The 18,166-nt window shown below is 42.7% G+C and overlaps 1 protein-coding gene across 5 annotated transcripts in view; it reads left to right on the top strand.

The window, feature by feature from the left end:
- ARK2N (arkadia (RNF111) N-terminal like PKA signaling regulator 2N) overlaps window positions 1-10,297 on the top strand; it is a 75,853-nt gene extending 65,556 nt beyond the window's left edge. For all 5 annotated transcript variants that reach the window (XM_033421345.2, XM_033421344.2, XM_033421343.2 and 2 more), the window contains one exon: window positions 2,141-10,297. In XM_033421345.2, the coding sequence (XP_033277236.1) occupies window positions 2,141-2,330 (190 nt within the window). In that variant the 3' untranslated portion in view covers window positions 2,331-10,297. The remainder of the gene's footprint in view (window positions 1-2,140) is intronic.
- Window positions 10,298-18,166: the final 7,869 nt, after the last annotated feature.

Raw genomic sequence — 18,166 nt, 5'->3', positions numbered from 1 at the left:
AACCCTCAGTTTCCCTGTCAGAGTATGGATAAGAACTTCCACATCTACCTCATAGGTCTGTCGGGCGTGTCAGATGAGGAGAAACTGCTTAATAATCTTAGTATTCTGTTGTCATCAGTCATCAAAACCGTTCCTTTAAAATGTTGGATGGGGCTTCCCTGGTGACGCAGTGGTTGAGAGTCCGCCTGCCGATGCAGGGGACACGGATTCGTGCCCCGGTCTGGGAAGATCCCACTTGCCGCAGAGCAGCTAGGCCCGTGAGCCATGGCCACTGAGCCTGCGCGTCCGGAGCCTGTGCTCCGCAACGGGAGAGGCCACAGCAATGAGAGGCCCGCGTACCACAAAAAAAATAAAAATAAAAAAAATAAAATGTTGGATGGACTCCTTTGGCTGACGTTTTTCCGTGACTACTCGGTCATTTAATCTGAGTGTATTTAAGGGGTGGACAGATTTGGATTAGACTTTGGACTTGTTTTTCTTTTTTTTTTTAAAGGTTTAATTTTATTCATTTTTGGCTGCGTTGGGTCTTCGTTGCTGCGCTCGGGCTTTCTCTAGTTGAGGCGAGCGGGGGCTACTCTTCGTTGTGGTGCACAGGCTTCTCATTGCAGTGGCTTTTCTTGTTGCGGAGCATGGGCTCTAGGCGCATGGGCTTCAGTAGTTGCAGCACACGGGCTCAGTAATTGTGGCACACAGGCTCTAGAGTGCAGGCTTAGTAGTTGTGGCGCACTGGCTTAGTTGCTCCGTGGCATGTGGGATCTTCCTGGACCAGGGATCGAACCCGTGTCCCTTGCATTGGCAGGTGGATTCTTATCCACTGCACCACCAGGGAAGTCCCTGTGTGTCTTATTTTAATGCTTTTTACTAGCTAATCTTTGAAAATATGGTCGCCTCTGGGTTAGTAGCTACTCTTAGCCCATTTCTGAAAAGATGATGGCTCTCTGGTACTGTAACAAATCTGCAGTCTACCCCTACTCTGGCCTCAAGGGATCTCTTTTTCAGCACCTCTCTTGGTAAGGGAGTCATTTTCAGGCTAGCCTTTGTAGGAGCAGGGCCTCTTTCCATAAGCCTAAGGGTCCTTAAGGGCAGTTCTGCAGCTAAACCTTGTCTGTTGTTACTCTAATGTTTTCCTTTGAACCTATAGGTTCAGGTAGCGTGGGGTCGAAGCTGGAGTTCTTAAGTGATTCAGCATCACTCATCGTATACATGTTGTCAGAACAGCTGCTCACGATCCATTGTAGTAGTTTGTGTGATTATAATCATGCCACTTGTCACTTCTCACATATGCTGCAGGGAGACAGGTCTATAATTTACATGTGTGGACCTCAGGAGCAGTGATAACTTGAGCTGCCTGCCTTCCTCTCATATGAATCAAAACTTACTCAGTGGTTCATCCTGGAGGTTCACAGTTCTATCATTTGACTGCAATGTGGAATTCAATATGTAGGTATTTCTGAAACAGTTCTCTCCCGATCAGTGAACTCATGAGATTTGTCAGCAAGGCAGTTCTGTCCCTCTTATAGGATACTTTTAGAGAATCTAAACTGAGTACTTCAGCCTTGTTATTTTCACTGAAGCATAAGTGGTTGTGATGAACTAGCCAGGTGTTTCTCTTGTCACCTTCAGGTTGAGGGAAATTGATCTTTAACTCATGACCTAGTACTTAAAGATGTTTAGACATCTAATCTGTAAAAGGGGTATTACTACTTCTGTTTTTGTAAGTACTATTAACAAATATGGCACAGAACTTATTTTAAGAACAAGTTTCACTTGTATTTCTTACTGTTTCATTAGCTCAGACTAAGATTGTCTGGGCATCTTAATTTTGCTCAGGATTTACATGTTGCCCTATCCTGAAGACCCCAGGGGCTTAAATGAATTCAGAGAAGCATCATCTTATCCATTTTCAGTACAGATCTAGATGTAACTCAGGACTTTGTGGCTGAGACAAAAATCCTGGCATTTTTAAGGCTAAACTGAGAGAGGTGGGGAGACAGACCAGACATGGAGGGAAGGAGGAAGAGGGGGAGGGATATTGGTTATGGGTTTGATGAACTTGCATAGTAGGTTTATCTCAGTACAACTGAAGCCATTTTGCCTTCTGTACGATTAACCATGCTTTTGCTCTTCATTTCAATTTCAGGTGTGTTCATCCTCGAGGAGGTGTGATTCAGAGTGTTTCTTCATGGAAGCACGGCTCTGGCACGCAGTATGTTAGCACCCGGCAAACACAGTCATGGACTGCTGTGACTCCCCAGCAGACTTGGGCGTCACCTGCAGAAGTTGTTGACCTTACATTGGATGAGGATAGCAGACGTAAATACCTACTGTAATGCAATGTCACTGTGTTTCCTCTGCACTGTTCCCTTCCACTTACTCCTCCTCCTCTTTGTGACATGGAAGTTCATTGTCATAGCTTCAGCTTCAGAAGCTGTTTGTGGCATTTGTATAATTGAAACTCATGGAAAATTGCCCCCTTCCCTTTTTTTTTTTTTAAATTAAAAGAAGTCACTTAGGAAAGTAACTTATCACAGAGAAAAGAATTTCTTCTTTCCCTCAGTAGGAATCTGAGAATGATGAATTTTATTAGACAACTTCATTTTACTTGGTGACTTTCAATCTTAGGAAACTGCCTTCCTTTTAGAATGATATTTTAATTACCAGGTGAAATGGATTTCAGTTTTTGAATCTTGTATTTATTTTTCTGTGTAATAAAATTAATATGTAGACTTGACCACTGTCAGCCCACCCATTGGCACTCCTACCTTAGGGCATTTGCACACATATTAGTCAGTTCCTTTTTGGCACCTAGTAGGGCATGTGCATTGAAAACCTGTCCTTAAAAATAGAAGACAGAAGTGTTACTTTTCTTTTAGCTTAAGTCTTCTGCCTTTTTTCCTGACTTTGCTCCTGGCTGAATTCCCACAACACAAATAATTGACATGACCCTTTGTGTTTATAAATACTGCTAAGGTGACTTAGTTGATCTCCTTGTTGCAATAATTCATAACTCTGGAAAATATCTCCTTGTGAGGCAGAGGCATTTCAGATAGATACCCCACCATGAGGTTTGGGCATCTGAGGAGAGTATTGAGAGATCCCTTTTCTCCCCCTGGTTTGTTCAAATAATGGGAGAAACATAGAACCTGTTACTTAGGTAGAATATGAAAAGTTGTGTGGCTTCTAAGGCTTTGGGCACTTGAAAAATCTGAGAGGGCAGTGCCGCCTTCTGTAGCTGGTCTCTCTGTAAAGGATGTAATGACAACTGTTTGATACTTGAGCTGAAGTTGACCTGTTGCTATATTTGGGTATTTTTCTCCTCTACCTTCTAAAAGTGGAAAATTCAAAATACATCATAAGAAACCAGATGCAAAACACATTAATGGCCCTGTAGGTTTTATAGTATCTAACAGGAATAACAAAGGGTAGTAGGAGCATCAGGGAATTCAGGAAATGCCGGTGTTGGAGTTTTGTGGCATTAGTTACTACCTTTTTTACTATAACATTGTAGTTACTAGTGAATTATTTTACAAGCAATACCTAGAATTAGAACACTATGTACTGTGCACAGGGAGGAGTGAAGTAATGCTGGCTTAGAAGACCTCACTTTTTGTTTTTCCACAGTTTTTGTCTGCTTTTGTTTCCATTTTTACCATATAATGGGGCTCTAGCCCTTTGCCTCCCTTCCCAAATGCCTTGGCGGCTCTTCCTTATCATACGAGCATGAGAACGACCATTTTCAGTTTCCACTCAGCGGACACACATTTATACCAAGTGCCTGTTCTGCCTAAGGCGCTGTGGTGGTGCTGTGGGGCTGCTGCGGAGAACAGGACACCCACCGCATGTGCGTGCGTCCGGCTGCCTGGCTCCAGCTGCCTGGCCTTGTCTCCTGTGTGTGTAAAGACTCGCTTATTTCTTTACCCTTCTTCCTGCTGCTTTAGTTCGTCCATACACCTCTCCATGGGAATGTATTTAAGCATGTGTTCTTTCACCTTCTCTGATAACATCGCACTTGATCTGGCCTCTGTTCTTCATCAACTTTTTATTTTCCTATCATTCTACTTTTAATAGATCAGGCTTTTAAAGAGATCTTGAATCTCCAGTTTTAGCACCTCATGTCTCAAGTCTCTCACGTGGCCACAATTCTAGACAAAAACCAAAGACCCAGAGGCCAGAGCGAAATAGGACCTTCTGCACATTCACTACTGGTGTATCCTTGGACCTTCACATTTTACTTTAGGATTAATTTATTGAATTTTACTGTTACACATTGTTTTTGACTTGAATTAAAATGCTAGACAGAGCAGAAATGTACAATTTCTGGTCTATATTTTCCAGGAAAATCATTGGGGAAAGAATAGAGTGGATTCTATGACTTGAAGTTTTTGCAGCTTATTTTCCCCCCACTATCAGGGCAGAGCCCCATTTTAAAGAACATTTTTGCATTACCTGTTCTTACGTTAGCAGTATGTTTTGGCCAATTCCGTATAGCAGGGGATTTCCCAGGGCGTATTTTCTTTAGTCCCTAACAGTCATCCTCTAACGAGAATTCTTTGGGTGTGCTGTGTGCACTGTGGGTTGGGAGTGGAGAGCGGAGTTGTAACCAAGCCCTTTTCTGGCCTTTTGCTTTTATATTGGGTTACACTTTGCCCTCACCTGTCCCTTTTCCAGCACCAGCATCTGGCTTGATGCACCAGAACAAAAATTAATATGCAAAAAGCGGGGAGGGGAAGGGATGGTAGAGATAGCTTTTCTCCCTACTAGGTTGGGACTTTTCCACCTACTAACTAACTATAGAGAGACTATGTTTCAACTCTTCTTTCACTGCCAGATCCAGGAGAGTAGGGATGTGGTTTCTGGCAAGGTATTAATGATAAAATTTTGTGGTAACAGTGAGAGGCCCACGTACCACAAAAAAAAAAAAAAAAAAAAAAAAAAAAATTCTGTGGTAAATTTAAAATTCTGACATTTAAAATTTCTTTTAAGGGGGTCTTTTTTAACCAAAGTTTTGCATTTGGTAGCATAGACACTTTATGCTTCACCGTCTCTTCAAAGTAATATCTCCACTAAAATGGTACACTTGGGTCGCAGATTGGTTTTTGGCACTAACTTGGTTAAGTGCCCCCCTTCCCCCAATTGGAAACCACAGAGCGGTAACTTAGCTATTGCATCAGTACAGCAATATTGATACGTAGCTATTGCTCGCCAGTAGTTGTCTCTTCATTTTGATGGAAGGGGCCGGACTGAATGGACTCCATTATTCGTAACAATTGAGCATCCCATAAATTCTGCTTTTATTATTATCAATTGTGAATATGAACCATCTGATTTGCTAATTTAGTCAATTGTTCATTGTTACTTTTAGCAGATTAGCACCATAGGCAATTTAAAAATGAATTTGTTGCCTGCTTTTTATACTGTGTCACAAGGTTTTTGAAAAAGCTGGGGACACAGCATTGTCTTTCAGTTTAAAGGTTTTTTTTTTTAAAGGCAAAGAGCTCCCCTCCATCCCTGTTTTTCAGTATGTGTATGATGCGACTTCCATGTATATATAAAAATGATTGCGCCCTAACCAAACTTCCTCAGATTGTGCACTGTTTGTTTAAAATAATCACGTATTTTAGTCCAATGCTGTTGTATTTTTTCATTTTATTTAAAACACTACGTACTTCTTATTCTTTTAACAAGTTTTAAAGGGTAGTGATCTTAAAAAAAAATCACTGGATAACTAGGAAATATTTTTGTTGTTTAAAGAGTACAAAGGTCATTGAAGCCTTTTGCTCCTCTTACCGTGAAAATGAAATGTTAGCCATTGTATGGCTAGGAACCAATGCACTTGGTGGTTAACAGATCTGCTGTTGCTGGAGTGTGAGCGTGGACTTGATGCAGTGACGACAAATCATTGCTTAGAATTAATGTTTTAAAATGTGTGACTCTAGTTTTTAAAACAAAATTTGGTTCTTCTTTTCATTATTTAGTTTTTGTTTCCATTTAGTATTTAATGGTCTTTGGAGAAAAAAAAATAATAAAACAGAGTGTTATATATATATTTTTTGGTGCAAGATAAGATTTTCTGTTTTTTGAAATAAGTCTGTAGCATAAAGGTTAAACTATTTTAAGACTAAATAAAATAGAGTGTATTTAAACAAAGATAATTTCTGAGGATTTTTTTTTCCATCTGCTTCAGTTAATTAGATGGTGCCTGGAGCAGCTCCCAAGTTAGCTTTTGGATGTGAAAGTGAATTATATTTTGTTATCAGATCTTATTGTTAAAGTTCCCTGATTTTTTCCAAGCAACAGCTGTATCCTACTCCTAGAATGTTTTGCAGGTGGCCTTTGGTGTGTTAGATTTAGATAAAAATAGTTTTGCATTAGCTTTCCTGTAGCCCCCACTTCCCTTTCCAGTTAGAACCAGTGAGATTTCAAAGCTGGCGAAAGGCTCCCTAGTGCTAGGCCCCTTTGCTCCTGGGAACAAAACTCAGCTGATAGTTACTTCCCAGAGACCAACGTGCCAGGGTAAGATGCTGTGACTGTGTGCACTTTGCTCGTGGTTGAAGCAAATACAGGGTGTTTCAAAAATAGCCCAAAGAACTTTCCTCCTAATTTGGTTCTATTTTCAGGGTTTTTATTTGGTTATCAAAATGACAGGAACTACTTACTGCGTTAACATCTCATGACTTTTGTAACTTACTTCATGTAAAGGAGAATGAGGAACCAGACAGAGTAAAGCCTGTGTTTATTAAAATATTCACTCCTGGATCTCTTTATGTTCATCAAATTTTTAGTCCTACCTGCACTGGAAAGAGATCTGTTAACAATTAGGAAGTACACTGTTAACAGTTAGGAAGTGTTTTTAGTTTTGGGAAATGGTTCTTTTATACTAGTTTGTATCTGAGACCTAGACATGTTAGTGCCTATGAGAAACTTCTTTTCTTGGGCTCTAGAAGAAAATTTTTTGCTTAGGGTCTTGTTTTTGAACGCTTTTGCCCTTGGACGCTGCTTTTGAAGAATAGACAAAGCATGAGTAAGTAAAATAATCTGTGGCTAGTACTTAATCTCATTCTGGCTTCCTCTTTCTATTCTTTGCTGGCTTTTGGCCTTGCCTTCCCTTGTTTGTATGTTTTTCACAGTAGATGACAGCTATTTATAACTTTAGTCCAAACAGAAAAATTACATAAATCTTTACAAAATACATAAACATCTCTTCAGCTCCAATTTTGCAATTGAAGTAAGGTGAATTTCTTCTAGGTTTAGGTTTTGTTTTAACCATTTTGCTGATCTATGGAGTGATCCTGCTAGGTCACTGGTAGGTATGATTTTCTTTACTTTCTTGACTCTGTGTTTGAGAGCAGTGATTTACAGAATTAGAGAAGTTCCTGGGCTATACAGTGGAGCTTTGGCTGGGAGAATATGCCTGGAGCAAAAGAAGGCAGTGTCAAATATTGGAAGGAGCAATGCGCTCAGAAAAAGATGCAGGTGATGGTCATGAACGTGATAGTGATGTGGAAAGAGCATCCATTAGCCCAACAGAGGTTGTAACACTGCTGGCTCAATTCAACTGCCATTGCGCTACTTTGCGGGTAGCATGCCTTCTAGATGGAGATGGCTTTAGGCAAGGATCCCTTTGTGTGATGAGGATTCACCATTTCTTTCTTTCCTTTCTGCCAAGCCTTGAGATCCCATTTGGTAGGTGGATGTTAGTAAAAGATGAGAGCGAGTGCTGGCAGTGAAGTCAACCCTCAGAAAGAAGGTGGTGGCAGCAGCTTGTGTGATCTGCTCATAGATCCTGGCCTTCAGGGTGGGAACACCTCTTGGTTGTAAATTCTGTTGATCTAACTTCTTATTCTTTGGTAAAGGAAACTATTTGGTACCAGTTTTTTCCTTTGTGCTTTGATAATTGACACCTCGAAGGAGTCATTTCTGTTTCCTTCCCGTGGCTGCTCTGTCCTAAGAGTGGGAGGGTGAAGTGTTGTGCACCATTGAGCCCTCACTCTTGTGCTTGAGTCTAAAGCAAGCAAGTGTGACTTTAGGATGGATCTTGGCACCTGCAACAGGAGGGAAATCAGACCAGAGGGTAGAGGGACTGATGTTTAAAAAGCCTGAACCAGAGAGCAGGAGACTCCAGAGAAAGACTGACCGCTAAGGGATTTGATTTCTACGCCTTAAAATGGAGAATTTCTAAGATTTATTTTCTGAGACTGAAAGACAGGACTGTGTTATTTTAGGGAATAATTCATTGTTCTGCAGAGCCGTCGCTTTTCAGGCAGGAATTGAGGAGAGTGGCTTACTCCAGAAAGCTGTTTAAAGGACTACAGTTCTATCATCTCACTTAAGTTTTGGAAGGCGTTGGATGACTAACGCCCACAAAACCTTGAATTTCTACAAATTCTTTATTTTCAAAGTTTTAAAAGAATATGTATTTCAAAATTTTCACATGGGGGTAAGAAGTGGTACAGATTGTTATCCTGATTTTGCAGATTGGAAGACTGAGAACAGAAGAATAACATATCCAGATTTACATAGCTCGACTTAGCAAGAGTAGATTTTTTCTGTGGTCCAAATTAGGACTTTTTAGCTTTAAGAAAAACAAAGCCTCTTTTTTCCACCTGGTTTTTCCTTCATTGTTATTGCTGCTGATTCTACTTTGTTCTGGCCTGAGAAGAATTGGAAGAAGTCTTCCTGAGAAGGTAATGTTTGATTGGTTCCCTTTTTTCTTGGGCAAGTGGTCACAGATTTAAACATCAGAACCGCACACCTGCATATGCCTCTCAACTCAAGCTCAGGAATGGCCTTGGAAACTTTTCCCATAGATAGATTCCCTGTCTCATACTTTATGGAACAGGAAAATGTGGATGGTCAGTAAACATAAAAAAGATGCTCAGGCTCACTACTAATTATGGAAATACAAACTTACATTACAGGACACCATTTCACATAGGCAGAATCAGATAAGAATACATTTAAATCCAGTAAGGAGGCAGGACATTGGCAATTCACTTGTCTTCTTGTATGAGCATAATTTGCTACAATTATTTTGGAAAACAGTGGAATTGTCTAGTAAAAAACTGAATATGTGCATATCTCAAGCTATGGACTGAAGGTTTGGGTTTCCCCTCCCTCCCATTCATATGTTGAAACTCTACTGCCCAGTGTGATGTTATTTGGAGGTAAGGCCCTTGGGAGGTAATTAAGTTTATATGAGATCCTAAGGGCAGAGCCCCCATGATGGGATTAGCACTCTTATTAGAAGAAGAGGAGACATGTAAGACACAGTAAGAAGGCAGCTGTCTGCTAGCCAGAAAGAGGGCTCTCATCCAAATCAGACCATGCTGGCGCCCTGATCTTGGACTTGCAGCCTCCAGAACTGTGAGGAAAAAAAAAAAAAAAGCCTGTTGTTTAAGCCACCTACTCTGTAGTATTTTGTTGTGGCAGCCGGAGCTGACTAAGAGACCCATGACCCAGTAGTTACACTATCTGGGATGATACCCGTGAGCAACTTTTAAACTGTTGTGGTAGCCTAGGTAGGGAAGTCATGAAATCAGTTCAGTGTCTGTAAACCATCTTTTGTTTATGTAAGGAAATATTAACAACATAGAAATAACAGGAGACAATATTGTTACATGATACTTTTGTTATATACTGATAAACATCTACACACAAACATGTTTGTGTACGTAGGGTCAAGATATAAAATGTATTTTATTTATTTTTACTGTGGGTTGCAGTAAAAAGATATGGAAAGCCCTGGTTCTAGAGAAACTGGTTTACATGCTCAGAAATGTTGAGTGTCATTTTTCCCCAGTTTTTGGCTATTTCAACATGGATGTTCATCTATAGGATGGATAAACATTGTGTTTATAGAAGGTGTAGCCACTGTGAAAATTAATGAACTAGGGCAATATTTATACACTTACATTAGTTATATCAACATGGATAAACCTCAACACTGGAGTGGAAAAAAAGCAAGTTGCAGAATCTGTACTACATGATGCCATTTACATGAAGTTCAAAAAGACAATACTACATATTGGTAAAAAATTGATACACACATAATAAGAGTATAAAGAAATGCATGAGAACAATAAACACCAAATTCAGACTAATGGTTGCCTCTGGAGAGGGAGGTAAGGAGGGGTCACAGGGACTTCAACTTCACTGGCAAAATTTCTTAAGCTGGGTAGTGGGGACACAGATGTATGTTATTATTTGTACCTTTATGTATATCTTAAATATTTCATAATAAAAATTGTTCTCTGTCTCAAGCAGAAGGAATAAAAGCTCTTTATGACGTTCCAGATGATATTAGTGGAAATGAGTAAGATCTGAAGCTGATTCCTTTTAGATGCCCTCAGTACTTTTTGGATATGTCACCATAAGCAACAACAAAAAATAAATTTGATAAATTGGGCTTTAACAAAATTAATTTTGTGCTTCAAAGGATACCATCAAGAAAGTAAAATGACAGCCTGTGGAATTGGGACAAAATATTTGTAAATCCTATATCTGATAAGAGACTTGCATCTAGAATATATAAAAGCTCTTTCAATTCAATAATAAAAGACAAAAAGCCCAATTAAAAAAAATCTGAATAGACATGTCTCCAAGGAAGATATACAGCTGGTCAATAACACATGAGAAGATGCTCAACATCATTAGTCATCAGGGAAATGCAAATCCAAACCACAATGAGATATCACTTCACACCTACCGGGATAACTAGAATCAAAAAGTCAAATAACAGCAACTGTTGGTAAGGAAGTAGAGAAATCAGAAGCTTCATACATTGCTGATGGGAATGGTCCAGCCGCTTCAGAAAACAATTTGTTTCTCAAATGGTTAAACGTAGAGTTTCCATGTGACTCAGCCATTCTATCCCTAGGTATACACCCAAAAGAAATGAAAACATATGTCCACACAAAAACTTGTACACAAATGTTTATAGCAGCAGCATTCATAATACCAAAAGGAGGCAGCAGCCCAGATGTCTATCAGCTGATGATGCTTTATGCTACAGCATGGATGAACCTTGAAAACATATGGAAAAAACCAGTTACAAAAGACCCCACCACATATTCTTTCGTTTATAGAAAATGTCCAGAATAAACAAATCTATAGGAACAAAGAATAATGATTGCCAGGGGCTGGGGGGAGATGAAAGGAGGGAGTGATTGCTAATGGGTGAGAGGTTTCTTCTTGGGGGGTGAAGAAAATATTCTGAAATTCCATAGTGGTGATGGCGCAGCACTCTGAATTACACATTTTAAAAGGGTGAATTTTATGGTATGTGAATTACATCTAACTAAAGCTGTTACTAAAAAAAATTCCCAATTACCTGAGGGTACCATGCTTTAAGCTGCTAAGACCTTGGCATGAATGGGTGCAGGCACACTGCAGAAAATGGATTTAGATAGTTGGGGCATAATGAAGTTTCAACCCAGCTTTGAAAAGGGACTCAGGAGACCAACATGACAGTAATTGAAGCCAGGCATTACCAACTTTCTCACTGGGTGTGGCCTGCCCTGACCCTGAGATGCAATTTTAGGAGGGGATCTGCCCTCTGTGGAGAGAGGTGTGGCGTGCTGAGGGTGAAGATTTTTCAGAAAGAAACCAACCCTTCCCCACTGAAATGTAAGTGATTGCCCTCAAGGCAAGGTCAGGACCATTTCCTGTGAGCTCCTGGGACCTGCCCCTGGTTTTTGCCCAGAAAGTTTACAGCCACCCTGAGAGACCATTCCTGATAGCTGACATCCTGCTAGAGTGGCCCTGACTGCACCGTTTGGGCAGTGAGTCACATGGGGTTAGAGTGGGGTCAGCGTCTCGCTAGCTACGCCCCTGCCGCCTGGGAGATTCTGCTTTAACTACTCACACGCTCTCTCGGTTGCCAGCCCCTGAGAGTCGGTGTCACTGCTGAGAGTTTGTGGTGTCCTTCAGGTGTGCTGAGGCAGAAAACACGTTAGGACCTTAGTTTTATGCAGTGCTGGGTAGTACCTCTCCTCTTTCATCCAGTTGGTAATTTTCCACTTCCCAAAGTAGACGGCTGAATTCTACTGCTTAGCTCTTTGGGCTCTTGGCAGAGTACATTCGTTTGTTGTGACATTAAAACTGTATACCATTAAAAAGGTGAACCTTTCACTCAGCGGTGAAATATGCAAAATCTTCAGCACAGGCACCAACCAATCAGAATTAGCACTGGAAGTAGGGCTGGCACAACCTCCTGTGGCAGGTATGGGATTTACCCTCTCATCGCTAGACTGCAGATCCTGGGGAGCGACCAGGGCGGTGGGAAGGGCACTCCAGGCAGCTCCAGGAAGGGGCTCTTTGCCAACTGCGATTGAAATGTGGCATTATTTTAACAACTGATAGAACCAAAGTAGTGTATACTGTCAGAGAGTCAGTCTTGCATTCACCTAACCTGTCTGTGCCTCTAGTTCCTAACTCATAAAATGGGGATGAGAGTACCCGCTTTATGGGATTGTCATAAGGAGTAAATGAATGGGGGCCATCAGTCGATGCCATCAGTCTCGCCAGCTTTGCACCAGTCAACATTGTTTGGCTAGCTCAGCCGGGAAGCGTGTAGACCAAATTAAACTTGTCTGTAGGCTACTAACAATCTTACAGCAGCAAAGTTAAACCCTCACAGCATTTTTTTCAGAAGTGAAATACTTCAGAGAAAGCAATCAACAGTTTGTTTATGTGATAACTGGCATGGGGTGGTGAATAATAAAATGTCCCAAGGTCTGCCTTAACTGCTAACAAGCTGTGTGACCTACCAAGTTCATCCTCCTCTCTGGATCTCAACTTCTTCATTTCTGAAGGGCCTGCCACTTGCAGGCCTACCACTGTGGTGGCGTGGGGCAATCAAATAAGGTAATAGAATAGTATAGGATGATTCAAAGCACTTTAGAAGTTTGAGACCCAAATGACTGTGGAAGCAAGGCTGTAATGGAAGTTAACACATTGGGCCAGACAAGTGGGGGACTGTGGCACACTGGAGAGAGCATATGCTTTGTCCAAAGGGGAGAGCTGTGACTTGTCATGAGAGAATACAGGCTTGATGTTGCCAGATCTGTGGAGTTTTCAAGAAAAGACATCTGGATTTTAAAAACGTATATGTGAAATTTCTGATTTGTAGACACTCTTGTGTGGCCATGGTCGGACCTCCTGAGTATACAGCTTGAATAGAACTGTTGGTACAGGAGTACTCCCTTCAGTCCTTCAGGAATGGGATAAAAAGGGACGAGCCCGGGGTGGCCCAGTGAACTGACCCTTATTTTGTAGAGGCTGCTGAGACTACCAAGCTCCAGGTGCATCTCTGTTGTAAGGGACAGAGGATGCCTCACGGAGCTGTGATCAGTTCCCATCCTTGGTCTCGTGTATTGCCTGAGTACATCTCTCTGGTTGGCTAGACAGTCAACTGAAGAGAATAGAGGCCAATTTTGTGTCATCAGTCTCACCAGCCCTGTAACCTAAATCAATCCTATTTGATCTAGCTCAGCCAGGGACTGTGTGGGCCAAATAAAACTTGTCTGCAGGCCTGATTTAGCCTGCAGGCTGCCAGTTTGCTGCCTGTGTACGATGCAGATTTCACTGGTTCAGCAAATACTAAATACTTGCTATGTGCTAGGCAGTGGGCCAGACTCCAGGGACATAAAGGTGACTGGAAGTCAGTCTTCCCCCTCAAGTAACTTTGGTGTAACAAACCATTGTCACAAAGCCTGACAAGTGCTGAGACAGAGCTCAGTGGGAACAAAAAGAAGGCTCCTTGAGCCACCTTTGGGGTGGAGTGAACAAATGGAGGAAGAGCTCCTGCAGAAGGTGATGGTGAGCTAAGTTTGCAGGATGGGTAGGAACTATGAGGTCAGAGGAGGTAGAAGGTGGAGGGTGTGGGTGGGTGCTGTTCCGAAGCTCAGGCAAAGCATGGAAGTGAGAAAGCATGGCTCATAGAGGAACTGCATTTTGGGAGGAAAGGGGGTGAATGGTGGGGAGTAAGCTGGAGATATAGTTGGGAGCCATGAGGCAAAGGGCCTTGAATGCCTCACTAACATCTCACAGATGCTCTAGCTGTTGGTCTCCACTAATAGAACATGTATGTTACTCTCTAAAAGCCTGCACTTTGAGGCAGAAAATGAACGTCTAAACACATAGATGCAATGGAGGTGTACCTCTGAAATGACGGGAACACTAAAGTATTGTATGGAGGGGAGGAATAAGAGCAGCTCCTCCTGGCAGTAAAATGGGGAGTGAATTAGAGGAGAATGGAATTGGAAGTGGGGAATATGATTAGGAAGCTTCTGCAGGAATTGAAAAGATAAGAGAACAAGGCTGTATCAGGTGGTGGGAAGGAGAGAAGGGAGGAGAGGTCAGAATGAAAAAATCAATTTAAGAGGTTGACTCTGGAGGACTTGGTTACGGAGTGTTGAGGGTACTCAGCATGTGAGTGAGGAAGGAGGAGTCAGGAAGAGAGGCTCCCAGGTTATTACATCCACTGAGTAGGAAATGCAGAAAAGGGATCAGGTGTGGAGAATGTAGCAGAGGTTTTTGAGTGTCCCATGTCATAGACCTCTAAGACAAGGACAGGTTATTGCACTTTGTACTCTCTGCCTTAAGAAGGAGACGTAGCACTTGGTGGACCTCTTTGGCTTTGGGACACAATACATACCATATTTGGAAGTACCGTTCCCGCCCATTCATTGAGCGACTTAGAGCAAGGAGGGGCTCTGCAGCAAACCCAGTCTACAATGCAAGCTGCGTTGCTGCTTGGACCATTATGATACAGCAAATCCAGTGGTGCTAGAAGCATTCCTGGTGGATTAGAGTACAGTGTGGAGTCTCTGGCAAGCCCCAATAGAAGGGGTGTATTATGGATCCTACAGGCTTTGGAGCAAGGCTATGCCTTCTGCAGCAGCGAGCTATTCACCATTTGTAAAGCAGCTCCCAGCTTGCTCTTGGGCCCTGACCATGCAATACCAAGTGACCAAAACATCAACTGCTCATCATGAGCTGGGTTTTGTACCATTCACATTATGAATCCAGGCAGGCCCAATGACAGTCCAGTCTAAGATGAAAGTAGCACATCTAGGACTGGGCAAAAGGCCAAGGGGCACAAGTAAGCTGCACAAATAGGCTAGCTGCACAGGCTTCTTCCTCAGACCTCCAAGGCAACCCCCCTGTTGTATAGATGACTTTCCCACAGTTCACACCAAGCATTTTCTTGTGACCAGCTGCTGGAGGAAGAAAGATCCCAGGCCTGGTTCAGTGTGTTGGTGTTAGCCAAAAACGGGCTGCTGGTTTCACGAAAGCCCCAGTCAGGGTAGCCCTGAAGGACAGTGGTTAATGGAACCTCTCCCAGTGGGCAGAACTTCTAGAAGTATACCTGTCCATCAGTGTGGTCTAGAGGGAGAAGTCTGTATTCCATAAGGATATGTATTTTGAGCAGTGACAAAGGGCTTGGCTGGTCGGTCAGACCTGAAAGGAAAAAGAGAAGAGAGACAAGGAGGTCTGGGGAAGCGGCATGTGAGTGATACTATGGGAGTGGGCACAAAGCGTGTGGGTCTTTATTATGTTTCTGCTAATGTTTGTCAGAGAGCACCCAGCACAGAGGAGGTGCTGAACAGCATGGTGCCCTGTGGAGGTCAGTCTTGACCTCAGCCATCCGGGGCTTGCACGATGAGCCCACGAAGAGGGTAGCCATGGTGAGGCATGGAGGCTAGGCATGGGCCCAACAGTGTGAGCTCCCTCTCAAGGTGGCTCTGGTCACTGCCATTGCTGACTGGTCTGTCAGCACAGAGACAGGCCCTGAGTCCTTGACCAGCCAGCTACCTGATGACAGTTCATTACATTTGGCCCCTTCCACCTTGGAAAGAGCAGCGAATCCACCTTCCTGGGATTGATACCTGTTCTAGCGTTCATCTGAGGGTTCACAAAGTACCTGATTTATTTACATATGATGCCTCATAACATCACATCTGACTAAGAGGCCCATCTGACAGCAAAGGAAGTGTGACAACGGGTATGTGATTACAGAATCCACAGGTCTGGTATATACCAAATCGCTGGAAGCCGTGGACCTAATAGGATGATGGAATGGTTTGTAAAAAACTCAGCTAATGTTTTGGAGGCTGTCTTTTTTCATAACCAGTTGAGGAAGGAAATCATGATGCTGTGTACATCCTGAGCACCCAGATGCCAAGGATCTTATGGTGTCTTTGGAACTTCTCTATCAGTGGGAAAGGCTGTATTTTACAGATGGCAACAAGGTCATGAGAAGAGATGTGAGGAGTTACGACAACTCACCAGGCTGCAGCCCATTCATTAGTGGATCCAGACTTAGGGCTTGAGAAGATTCTCTGCGTTTGCCCTGAGTCTCTGACATGTCAGCCCCGTGTAATAAACTTTGACTCTCCCTAACACCAGCAGGGATAGGTATAAGAGTTTGTCTCCCTTGTCGCTGAGCTGGATTTCCTGGTCACAAATGCCTCATTCAGAAGCCATAAAATGCAAGTCATTGTGCAGTAAGATAAATACATCTAGAAAGAGCTAACTTGCTACCTTGTGGTTAAACTTGGAAAGTAGTTTGTACAGATTTCATGTCAGATAAGATTCAGCTTGGAAGGTGACCAACCCTCACTAATTACAACAGTGGAGAAAGGAACCATCTCTAAGATGAAGACATCTATTGACCCTGCACTGAAACACATTCACATCAATTAAAAACCTCATTTAGTTTATGCATAAAATTTTAATTTTGGTATAAAGTTACACATTAAAGTAGCAGTTTATTGGGGAAAATTGTGTTTTTTAACATTAAGAAATCTTTATTGCTAATTTTCAATAAATTTTTTAATGTTTTCCATAAAAACAACAACAACAAAAAACCTCAGCTATTGTCCCAGCTCAAGGATGACACTAGGGTTAGGTGCTGTCATCCAGAATAGAGCTGATCTATGGCACTGTCTCCCCAGTTGCTAGAATACACAGGTCCAGGAATCAAAGGTGGATGTAGAATTGGTCCCTCTCCCCATCACTCTTAGTGGTCCACTTGTACCAGGTGAGAGGATGTCTGGAACTCAGGAGATTCACTCAGGAATATGTCTAGAACTCAGGGCTTCCATGCCTGGTGACATCAGAAGAACAGGCCCTTGCAACAACTATGGCCTGACAAGGCCAAGTCCATTGAGGTCTCAGCCCTCTCAGGGATGTAGATCTGAGTCACCCCATCAGGCGAGCAACCTAGACCAGCCGACAATGAGGAACATCTGGAAGAGGTAGTGGAGAAGGAAGACCATGATCAGCAGTGTCAGCTTCTAGACCTGCTGCAGCTGTGAGTTGGGTTGTAACTTGTCCCACTAACTCTCCTGTACAAAGCATTTTCATTGGAACAATTACGGCTGGCCACTACCTTGAGGCCTCAGTGACTGAATAGACTTAATGTGGGGGCATAAGTGGATCCGAGTGGTGCAGAGGGCAGATTGAATAGACTATTTGGGGTGCCCTACCTCGCATCCCCTTCATCAGTCTCTGATTTTAGCTGCAGCCGTGATAGTTCTTTGTGAGCTTAGACTCATGCTGACAGCACCCCAAATTTAAGCACATGTGTGCACCATTCTGATATCTATTCTAGAGCCTTCTTCAAAGCCACAGGGGTCTGTTTGGCTTGCATAGCACAAACACAGCCCAGAAGTTGGAGCTAATGGCCCTGGAACAACCCTCTGCCATGGAGGATGGGAGCCAGTGGATGGATGCTCCTGCCTCACCTGCCCTAGCTGGGAGATAAATGCCCAGCCTCACATTTTTTTGCGGTGGTGGTTAGACAATTCTGGGAGGCATTCCGCATGCTTCTTAGGAGAGCCCAGTGGAACTGAGCCCCCACTGTTCACAGCAGTGACTTTGATGTTGGACCTTGTATTAGCTTTTCCTCCTTTGCTCTCCCTCCTCCATTCCTCCCTCCTGTTTCATGAGACCACCTCCTAATTAAACTGCCTGTACCTGAGTGCTTGCCTCAGGCTCTGCTTCTGGGAGAATCTAAACTAAGACAGGGAGGAAGAGGCTGAGTTCACTCTGAACTTGACATACTGTAGAGACATCCAGTGGAAATAGGCATCAGGCAGCGGCCGTATGACTTTTGGAGGTGTAGACTTACATATTAGCATAAGGTGGCAGATAAAAACCA

This window comes from Orcinus orca, chromosome 15 (assembly GCF_937001465.1).
Source record: "Orcinus orca chromosome 15, mOrcOrc1.1, whole genome shotgun sequence".
Classification (NCBI taxonomy): domain Eukaryota; kingdom Metazoa; phylum Chordata; class Mammalia; order Artiodactyla; family Delphinidae; genus Orcinus; species Orcinus orca.
The sequence above is the reverse complement of the archived record's forward strand: the minus strand, read 5'-3'. Positions and strand labels throughout refer to the sequence as shown.